The 11,687-nt window shown below is 41.8% G+C and overlaps 1 protein-coding gene across 1 annotated transcript in view; it reads left to right on the top strand.

Annotated features, from left to right (window-relative positions):
• Nucleotides 1-1,207: 1,207 nt before the first annotated feature.
• Nucleotides 1,208-11,687, top strand: part of DYNLT3 (dynein light chain Tctex-type 3) — a 36,497-nt gene continuing 26,017 nt past the window's right edge. Inside the window, exons 1-2 of the mRNA XM_089673902.1 lie at nucleotides 1,208-1,452; nucleotides 7,090-7,131. Coding sequence (XP_089530028.1) covers nucleotides 1,429-1,452; nucleotides 7,090-7,131 — 66 coding nt within the window. The 5' untranslated portion in view covers nucleotides 1,208-1,428. The remainder of the gene's footprint in view (nucleotides 1,453-7,089; nucleotides 7,132-11,687) is intronic.

Raw genomic sequence — 11,687 nt, 5'->3', positions numbered from 1 at the left:
CGACTTATATCGGGACTGCAGCGGGCATTCTGACACTGGGTGGGAACTAACTGCCACTGACTTCCCCAGTGACACTAATACAGTGATCAGTGCTATTTATTTATTTATTTCAGGTACTTATATAGCGCCATCAATTTACGCAGCGCTTTACATATATATTGTACATTCACATCAGTCCCTAACCCTCAAGGAGTGTGCAATCTAAGGTCCCTAACTCACATTCATACATACACATACTAGGGCCAATTTAGACAGGAGCCAATTCACCTACCAGCATGTCTTTGGAGTGTGGGAGGAAACCGGAGGACCCGGAGGAAACCCACGCAGGCACAGGGAGAATGTGCAAATTCCAGGCAGGTGGTGCCGTGGCTGTGATTCGAACCAACAACCCCTAGTACTGCCAGGCGGAAGTGTTACCCATTTAGCCACTGTGCTAAAAAACACTGACACTGAACTAATGACACTGGGCAGGAAGGGGTTAACATCTGGGGCAATCAAAGGGTTAACTGTGTGCTGTGTGTGTTTTACTAGGAAGACATGCTGTTTTGTATTTCTCTGCTGTGCAGAGAAATACAAAGCAGCATGTCCTTGCTGACAGGAGAGAGACCTGTATTGTTTACACACAGGCAGACGCGGACTGACCATTCGAGCACTTGGGCACTACCCGAGGGCCCAGGGTCAGTAGGGGGCCCCATGAAATGCCCCTGGTACCTTTTTATAGGCTTTTTTTTTAAGTGTGCTTTGAGTGTGGGCAAGGACACAGGGGCCTCATGATCCCCTATTGCCCGGGGGCCCCATGAGTTGTCAGTCCACCCCTGCACACAGGTCTCTCCCGTCAGCATCCCCCGCCTGAGGGATGGCTGAGAATTCATGTATATATACATGATTTTGCGCAGCCCTGCTGCCCTGTATCAGCACTTATGTTACAGGGAGGAGTGCAATTGAAGAACAGGTGTACCTAATAAAGTGGCCGGTGAGCGTAGCTCAAAACTATATGATGAAAATCCATGAAAAATAAAATCCCTGAAGTAACACGTGGATACAAATGACAAACATACGCATTCCTGAATCCATTTCTCAGCCATGTGACTGTGTGCTGTACATGATTGTAATCATGCAATCTGAGCATTAGGTGGCAGCACCTCCCCCAGCTCTGTGTGCTGTATGCAGTCTGTCATTTTTCTCTTCATATTTCTGTAGCTGTGTTCCTGCTCATTGCTCCTCCTCTTCACAATGACAGCATTCCAATAATACAGGAAGCCAGGGTGGGACAGCACAGAGGCAGAGAGCTCAGCACTGCTGGATGTACATGTGTTTATCCATGTTTATTTGTAGGTCTTCCTCCAAATCCTAGACATCACATGAGAATCCAGAGCCTGAGCTAGCTAGAAGAGCAGATCTACCCCTGGCTGCACCTGTCCCAGCACCATGGAGGATCAGCACAAGGCAGAGGTAATGTGCACCACTCTACCCTACAGCAATGCAAGCAGCCTGTGACATTGGAACAATGGGGACACTGTTGGTGCAGCACAGATGCAGCGTGCCATGCTGGCCACGATATGTCATGATCACAGCAGACGTTCACATCTGATTGTTTTAAGGCACCAGGGAGCACAAATGTGTATGTTCAGATTGGTAACTATTGTTACTGCAGAGGGACAGATGTTTGTTTGATTTGTGTTTACAAAATTGTTTTATTTCCTGATTTTGATATGTTCTATGAATGTGTTTTATTTATTACAGGTACTCTTATAGCGCTGTCAGTTTATGCAGCACTTTACATATATATATATATATATATATATATTGTATATTCACATCAATCCCTAATCCTCAAGGGGTGTACAATCTAAGGTCCCTAACTCACATTCATACATACACATTCCTAGATTGTAAGCTCCAAGGGGCAAGGCCCTCCTAGACCTCTTGTATTGAACTGTATTGTTGCTGTATTGTCTCCCATTATATTGTAAAGTGCTGAGCAAACTGTTGGTGCTATATAAATCCTGTGTAATAATAATAATACTAGGGCCATTTTAGACAGGATCCAATTTACATATATATATACAGTATTTATATATTTTACATTCACATCAGTCCATAACCCTCAAGGGGTGTACAATCTAAGGTCCCTAACTTACATTCATACATACACATACTAAACAGGACCCAATTTACATATATATGCAAGTATATATATATATATATATATATATATTTTACATTCACATCAGTCCCTAACCTCAACGGGAGTACAAATTAAGGTCCCTAACTTACATTCATACACATGCTAGGGCCAATATAGACAGGATCCAATTTATATATATATATATATATATATATATATATATATATACAGTATTTATATATTGTACATTCACATCAGTCCCTAACCCTCAAGGGGTATATAATCTAAGGTCCGTAACTTACATTCATACACATACTACGGCCAATATAGACAGGATCCAATTTACACATATATATATATATATATATATATATACAGTATTTATATATTGTACATTCACATCAGTCCCTAACCCTCAAGGGGCATATAATCTAAGGTCCCTAACTCGCATTCATACATACACACTAGGGCCAATTTAGACAGGAGCCAATTTACATATATATATATATATATACAGTATATACTATATATATCAAGGGGCATACAATCTAAGGTCCCTAACTAAGATCATACATACACATACTAGGGCCAATTTAGACAGGATTCAATTAACTTACCAGCATGTCTGGAGTGTGGGAGGAAACTGGTTTACCTGGAGGAAACCCACATGGGCAAGGGAGAACATTCAAGCTCCAGGCAGGTGATGCCGTGGTTGGGATTTGAACCAAAGACCCTATTACTTCTAGGTGGAAGTACTAACCATTTAGCCACTATTCTGCCCCTCCAGTTTTTAAAGCTTAAAAAAGAATTTCAGGCAAAATGATTATTTTCCCATGCAGTGGGGCTGTGCCTACCCTGCATGGGTTATACACTTGTTTTTGTCTAGGGGCTGCAAAACCAAAGATGTACTTACTTAATCCTCCAATCCTTCGAGCGCAAGACCTGTCCCCACCGCTCCTGCTGCCTCCCCGCACGCTAGCAGTCTTGAGAATGGGCTCCAGACATGAGGACGCCAGGAACAGTCCACCACTGGACATGGGGGAGCATGGTTTTCCAGACGATCGGAGGAATAGGTAAGTACAGCTTTTCCCTGAGCCCCTGGACAAAATGAGCAAATCAACAGCCCCACTTCATGGGAAAATAGAAGTTTTGACCGGCATTATGCTTTAAATCTTCCCCTGCTGTGGGGCTGTCTTCATATTGCATGGGTTAAAGCCCAACTCTGGGTACAATAAAAAAAATACCCTACCACAAGGGTTAAATGTTAAGTCCAGGGAGATGCAGAAGGAGCTCTGTTACTTACCTTTTCCTCACTTCAGCAGTTCCACTGCTCCCTCCCATCCTCCTCTCTAACCTGCTCTTAGCTGTGGTCGCATACTTGCCCCTACCACATATAATACAGGGTTAATTGCCCTGCATTGTGCGTGAGGATGCAGAGTGGAGCTTCAGGGAGAAGAGGACATAACCAGAACCGGCCGGAGCACAGAGCCTAGTAAGTAATACACCCTCTCCCTGTACCCCCTAGACTTAGTAAGCATTTTACCCTTTGCAGCATGGGGGGCTCCACTGCACGAATATTCGTTTTGTTGTGCCCGGAGTTGGGCTTTAAGCGATGGTTTATGTCTAGGGAATGGGAAAAGCAGTCTTTCTTGCCCTATCCTCCGCTTCCCTGGTTCTCCACTCCTACCCTATGCTCCAACTTGTGAGTCAGCCCTTGCCATCCTCATGTTCAGTGCAAGGCTATGCACCCTGCATTGTACTTATTGATATCAGAGGACCTGTGACCACCAGAGCATAGGGGAGAAGGGCCTCTGGGAACTGATCTTACAGCATGGAGGAGCCTGCAGGAGTGGTCAGTCAGGTAAGTAAAACTGCTCTCTCCAGTCTTCTAGACCTAAATGAACATTTATCCCTTGCAGTTCTGTGGCAGCCCCACTGCAGGGGGAGGGTGGGGGGGGGGGGGTTGTGTTCTCTGGATCTCAGACTTAAAGTAGTATTAAATGCTCCTGTTTTTCTTATCCCTATTAAAACTTACACTGCAAGTTGTTTTCTTTTTGTTTTTAAAGCGATACTAAAGGTTCTTTCTTTGTTGTTGTAAAATAACAAACATGTCTATACTTACCTGCTGTGTGCAGTGGGTTTGCACAGAGCAGTCTGGATCCTCCTCTTCTCTGGTCCTCTGCAGGCTCTCTTGGCTCCTCCTTTCTGTTGGGTGCCCCCATAGCAAGCAGCTTGGTATAGTGGCACCCGCTGCTCTGTGTGTCCATTCACACATGGAGCCGTGGCTTGGCCCCACCCCCTCTCTTCCCATTGGCTGACTGGCTGTGATTAACAGCAGTGGGACACAATGGATCCCGCTTGCTGTCTCAGCCAATGCGAAGGCAGAGACCCGGGACAGCCGAGGCTGTCATGCACATCGCTGGATCGTGATGGGACTCAGGCAAGTATTGAGGGGCCTGGGGGCACTGCTGCACTCATAAGGTTTTTTATCTTCTTTAATAGGTAAAATGAAGGTAAAAAACCTTCAACCTTTACAACCACTTTATTAAGAATATGTCCATAATCACTTACGAGTTTAACCTCTAAAAGGCACTTGCTCTCTTCCACACAGCCTGACAGCTTTTACAGAAAAGTCATGTAGGCAATCTACTTGCACCCAAAGAATGCCTTAAAGTAGAACTCTAGGCAAAACTTTTTTTTTTAATTTTGGATAGAGTAATGGAATGTTATTACCTTGTCACTTTTTTGCCATCTCTGTCCCCTAGGGGAGATTACTCTTCACTTCCTGTCCCATAGTCAAAAGAGGATGTGAGAGAAAATCTCTCCAAAGTGAGGAAATGCCGGTGTGTCACCAGGGTCACCAGAACTAGTGTCCCCATTAGAAGAGTTCCCCTCTATTAGTGTTCTAGGGACAACTTAAACATTGTGATTTTCTCTTTCAGTTTTGATGATAATGGCAAACAGGACAAATAGAGAGGGTGATTCATCCTAATGGGGACACAGACAGCAATAAAAAAAACCTGACAGGTATTCTAATCCCTCTCCGCTCTATACAAAACTAAAAAAGGTTTTATTTTCAGTGACACTTTAAATATTTATTTAAAATGCAGCAAAGTAAGTACCTCGAAGAGAAAATGTAATTAAAAAAAAATGGTGAACAGGCAGGATTTTTAATATCAAAGCATACAAGTAATTCAACAAAACAATGGCTGCAACAGCACAGAATATGTCTTCTGGAGTGGCCCAGTCAGAGTCCTGACCTCAACCCGATTGAAATGCTGTGGCATGACCTTAAGAGAGTGATTCACACCAGACATCCCAAGAATATTGCTACACTGAAACAGTTTTGTGAAGAGGAGTGGTCCAAAATTACTCCAGATCATTGTGCAGGTCTGATCTGTAACTACAGGAAACGTTTGGTTGAGGTTATTGCTGCCAAAGGAGGGTCAACCAGTTATTAAGTCCAAAGGTTCACATACTTTTTCCTCCCTGCACTGTGAATGTTTACATGTTATGTGCAATTAAACCATGGCAACATCTAATGTTTGTGTAGTATTATGTTCAGCAGACTGTGTTCTTCTATTGTTGTGACGTTCAGAGCACATTTTATGCCCAATTCATGCAAAACTCCATGTAATCCCAAGGGGTTCACATACTTTTTCTTGCAACTGTATATACTAAGGATTAGTGCAATAGACTCATACTGAATTGACCTGTTTCTGCCTTGTTTCAATAATCTTTCATATTTTGTTACTCTGCATCCTCTTGTATAGTTCCACTTTAATTTGACCTAGTATCCTGCAGTCCCTGTATAACAGGGCTGTAGTGTGAAAGGAAGAAGCAGCACAAGGAGCCAGTTATTTCTGACAATAAGCATGCTGATAGGAAGAGAAAGCAGAGTGACAGAGAAATGAGCTCATCACAGTGAAGCTTTTCCTTTCACTGTCCAGCCACAGACTGGGGTGAGCCAAGCACAACCTGGACTCAGAGGAAGTAGGTTGAATGATGCTGGCCGTCAGACTGAGGACATCTAGTGGTAGAGGAAAGCATTGCAGGACAATTCTCTTGATTTGTTTTCTATTTTAATAGGTAATTAATTTAATTTTTTTTCTATTTATTTAGAGTTCTGTTTTAAGCAAGGATTTGGGCTCCCAAAAGTTTGAGTTTACAAAATATATGAATATCAGTGTTTGAATTAGGGATACAAATTAATTTTGTTTTCCATTTAATACCCATGGTCTTAAGATATATGTTCTTCTGTGAAAGGTTTGCAGTGGGCAGAGAAGGAAAGGACTGCATACTAACAAACAGACTTTAAATGGAGCATTGAAATCTTTGTGCTTCAGGGCATCACAGCTTCACTGTGACCATGATCATGTGCAACTGTTGCATAAATCTTATTTTTATTTTCTGTATATATATTTGATGAGCAGTTATACAACGAAGCCATCTATTCAGCTGATATATGATTCATACTATGAATTAGCGCATATTTGAGCATCTGCTTTTTTAAATGTTATTTCAGGCATATGTTGTGCATGTATTTATGCGCGTATTTTATGCGGCATATGCACGTTCGCGCATTTGTGCGCACAATATATTCTTAGGGAAAATTATTTTATATTTATGCTCATATGTGCGTATTTGCGCACAATTGCGTGCAGGCGGCGTAAATTACTGACAAAAATGCAGATTTTCCTATATTTTTTCTGCTGAGGAATACACAGCTCTTGTTCACACTCCTTTATGCAAAGGCACATTGTAAATAATGGGCTACATTTTACCTCTAGAAATAACACTGTGCTGAGCTTTTCTGAACTGAATACGCCTGTTTTTGTCCTGTTTCACAGCTACAAAAATGCTTTCTAATCAACATATTCCATATTTTTGTTACTTTGTATTCTCCAGTGTTTTGAAACATGTCATGCTGTGGATAATAATATATATGTTTTATATTACAGAACCCATTCAGCGCAGATGAAGCAAGCTCCATTGTAAAAGAGGTGGGTCTCACAGCTGTCAGAATACACTGATCATTGGCTGCAGATGAATGGCTGCAGCTACTGATAGATAAAAATTTTCCAACATGTCTCTTCAACTGAAGTTGATCAAATTATGTTGAACAGGGATGGCCACACACTGATAAATCGCTGCCGTCCCTGCAGAATTGGTCTGAATTTGATCAATGTATTATTATTATTATACAGGATGTATATAGCGCCAACAGTTTGTGCAGCGCTTTACAATATAAGGGAGACAGTACAATTACAATAATTTCAGTACAGAAGGAAGAGAGCCCTGCTCATGGAGCTTACAATCTAAAGGAAGGGGGAGATGATACAAAAGGTGATAGCTGCGGGGGATGATCTGGCGGAGGTGATTCAAGTACAGTTCTTAGGTGGAGGTGGGGTAGGCTTCCCTGAAGAAGTGAGTTTTCAAAGATCGCCTAAAGGCAGACAGGGTGGGGGCTGACCGGACATGCTGTGGTAGGGAGTTCCAGAGGATGGGAGAGGCTCTGGAGAAGTCCTGGAGGCGAGCATGGGAGGAGGTGATGAGGGAACTAGAGGGGAGGATATCATGGGAGGAGCGGAGTGGGCGATTTGGGCGGTATCTATGGATGAGGTTGGCGATGTAGCTAGGGACAGTGTTGTGGATGGCTTTGTAAGCCGTGGTTAGTATTTTGAATTTTATAGGTTGGGTTAGTGGAAGCCAGTGGAGGGATTGGCAGACTGGCAAATGTATGGCCAGCTTTAGACCAGCCTGTCTGAAGCAGGGTTCTGTGGAACTCTAGGGTTTCTACTGAGGTTGCTAGGGGTTCCTTGAGCTGTGAGAAAGGCAAATTGGTGGCCCCTAGGGGTCGAGTGAAGGAGGGGAGGAGGCACTCTAGCCACTGGAGGATTTAAGCACTAGAGTGACACTTTTGATTAGAGCACAGATTTGAAGTGGAGGAAGAAGAAACGCACTTTTTGATATATATTTATTTATTTTTATTTATTTATTTCACATGAGAGTGTTAGCATGCACTTTGCACTTTATTACATATAGCATGTTTATAATGATTGATTTTTAACACTTGTACCTTTATGTAGTGATTGTTCATTGTGAGCACATTTATATTATCATTTAAGTTGTATTTTATATATATATGTGATTTGTGAGCACTGGTCACTTTTATACACACTGAGTGTGTGCACTATTTTGTACCTATTTCTAACTTCTTGGTGGTAGACTGGTTGTTTTTTTTCTGCTGGTTTACACATTTATATTGGATTGATGCTCTAGTCACTTTATTCTTATTAGTTATTTTTTTTTATCATGCATTTTTATTAGGTTTATTTATCTAGTACCCCCAAGGCTGAGCGCTTCATCCCTTTTGTTTCTGTGTCTTTGTGGATCCCAAGGCAAATTGAGCTCCCATCTGTAGGGATCCGCAGTGCAAGGGGGTCAATTTTCCACTCATCACCAATGTAAGGGGCACTTCTTCACTGACCACTAATGTTGGGAGATGCCACAATTTTTAGACTTATTTTTGTTTTTTTTTTATAATTTCAATAACTGAAAATAATTTTGTTATATAGAGAAGGAGGATGTAAAAATATTATCTGCCTTGGATGTCAAATATTCCAATTATGCCACATTATTTAGTCTTTAATTTAAATATTTTTTGCTCTGACAACTTGTTGGTCGACCTGTGAGCTGTAGGTATAATAATTTTAGCAGGGGTTCCTCAAGACCCGAAAACTATTTAAAGGATTCCTCCAAGGTGGAAAAGCGCGCACCTGTCGCTTTCTGTGAAAGCTGTATACTTTGGACACAGCTGATCGCAAATCACGGTAAAGGGCCAATCACAGCTGCCATATACCATGTGATCAGGTGTGTCCAATCACAGCTGATCATGATGTAAATACACTTGCCGGTTATCGGCAGTACTTTCCTCCAGCTGTCACAGTGTGAGAAAAGTACTGCTGATAAGCAGCAAGTGTGAAAGGAGACATCTACACTGATAATCAGGGCACTAATTATCAATGCAACCCCAACAGTGCTGCCTATTAATGGCAGACAGTTTCCATCAGTGCTGCCAGTCACTGATCAGTGCTGTCAGTCAGTGTCATCTATCAGTGCTGCCTATCAGTCCTATTCAGTGCTGCCTATCAGTGCCCTTCTGTGCTGTTTATTAGTGCACATCAGTGCCTCCTCATCAGTGCCCACAAGTGCTGCCTCATCAGTGCCCATCAGTGCTACCTATCAGTGCTGCCTCATCAGTGCCTATCAGTGCAGCCTATCAGTGCCCATCAGTGCAGCCTCATCAATGCACATCAGTGAAGGAGAAAAATTACCTGTTTGCAAAATGTTATAATAGAAACTAAGAAAACCTTTTTTTATATATATATTAAATATTTGGTCTTTTTTCATTTGTTTAGCAAAAAATAAAACACACAGTGATGATTAAATACCGCCAAAAGAAAGTTCTATTTGTGTGATAAAAAAGATATATGGGTACAGTGTTGCATGACCGCGCAATTGTCATTTAAAGTGCGACAATGCTAAAAGCTGAAGATTGGCCTGGGCAGGAAGGGGGTGAAAGTGCCCGGTAGGCAAGTGGTTAAAATAAAGATATAGGCTTCACCATGCCAGTACACTCTGGGGATTCTTTGTACAAAAATAAAAAGCTGCAGCAACCTCAGGGTTAAACATAAAATGGGTGAAAAGTAAATGAATCCCAAAGAAGTGCTGAGCTAAGGGAATAGCAGAAAACCTTGGTCTAGCTTTTCATCCTGGAGGTGCAATTAGTGTTGTAAAGCTGGTCTAGTTCTGGTTGTGATTTCCTGTGCATTTAGACATACATTAACGTGAATTATGGATTAGGCCACCTTTCAGGGAGTCAGGTAGGTGAGCAGACTCAGAAATGAATTTAATGATTTATGCTTTTGTTTTGAAAGACATGTACTGTCTGTCCATCACAGTTAAAGGAAAAGTGTGGGAATGGAAAAAAAAGAAGAATCTGAAATGGACTTTCTATGTTCCTTTATTGACATCACATCACCTCTAAAATGTATCTTGTATAATATCATTGCACAATTAGCCCACAGATAATATCCCATAACCCACCAGCCACATAGAATGATAGCAGTATAGATAGTTTCAACAAAGTAATCCTTCGAAGAGGTAGGGGACATTCAAGCTGTGCAGGCTGGGACGTGGTACTCTATTACCTACCTGGGTTTGACCTCCTACCACCCGAGGGTCACCCCAACCTTCCAATATATCACTGACCATACGCACTGTACCTCTTTACTGCAGCTGTCCCACGCCAACTCTAAGCCCAAGAACTGAGCGATAATGTGACCGATGATCACTCAGTTCTCAGGTCCACTCTCTGCTCTGTCCCCCCAGAGCTCACTGGAGTGCCAGGCAGGAGAAGGGATGGAAGGTGCTGGCTCAGGCTCTTGGTGGCATGCTGAGAGGCTGAGCCTGCTACCAGCCAGGCATCTGGGTGGATCTCAACATTATTTTCAGGACACTTACAGAGTCTGGATCAGTTCTTTGACCAGGGATGGCTCTGTATAACCAGCATGCCCATACATTTGCTCAAAATTGGGCCAATCCCTGCTGAATCAGCTAAATTTCAATCCATGTATGGCTGCCCTTAGCTAATACAGTGGCTTTCTAGAGTTGAGTATGTGCACTTGTTATGCCAAATCCCCTTATTTCAGAACGCACAGCATTGTTTGCATGCAAATTGCTTTTCTTTTGTTGAGGAAATGTACACTAAGCAGAAGCTACTGTCCTAAGCTTCTGGATGGGGAAGTGTATACTGATCAATTGTTTCCTGAATCCCTGGTCATTATGTCTGTGACAGCCGCTCTGTAATTATAGAGGTTGCAGTTCTCGTGGAAAAATCATTAACACCAACAAGCAACAATACTACTGGCTGGAATTCTAAATGGCTCTTTATTCACCATGTATTTCATTGCAGTTTAAGGCTGGTTCACACCAGATGCACTCCAGTGTGTTTTTAGTCTGCATCAGAAATGCAAAGACATTATTTAACATGGATTCCTATGGTGCTAGTTTACACCAGTGCAGTGTGTTGCAGTGCAGCCAACAAAAGTAGAACATGTTGCATTTTGTCTGTATGGAACACATCTGGAACATGGCAAAATTCATCAAAAAGCGCACCAAAATGCCTCAATTTAATAAAGAAAAAAAGAGGAAAAAACACAACAGAATTCATTAAACTCATGGATGCAGAAACTCATCCAGGAGCACAGAAATGTGGTGTAAACTGGCCCTTAGGCTGGCAATACACTAGTATAATTTTGTTAGAAAATTTGTTAGAAGCTCTAGTCACATGTAACCAGGGTGGATAAAAATCAATGATTTTTTTAAAAAAAATCAAAAAAATCAGATTTTTTTAATTTAAATCGGATTTTTTTGAGTAAAATGCTTTTTGAGGAAAATATATTACCATCCAAAGGTCATTCCATCATGAAATAAAGATTAGTTTTTTATTTATGTAGAATAAGGCTGTATATGTTTAATTTGGTAAATAAATTCC

The sequence above is a fragment of the Staurois parvus genome, unplaced genomic scaffold (assembly GCF_062004578.1).
Source record: "Staurois parvus isolate SC_StPar_1 unplaced genomic scaffold, SC_StPar_1.0 ptg000145l, whole genome shotgun sequence".
Classification (NCBI taxonomy): Eukaryota; Metazoa; Chordata; class Amphibia; order Anura; family Ranidae; genus Staurois; species Staurois parvus.
The sequence above is the reverse complement of the archived record's forward strand: the minus strand, read 5'-3'. Positions and strand labels throughout refer to the sequence as shown.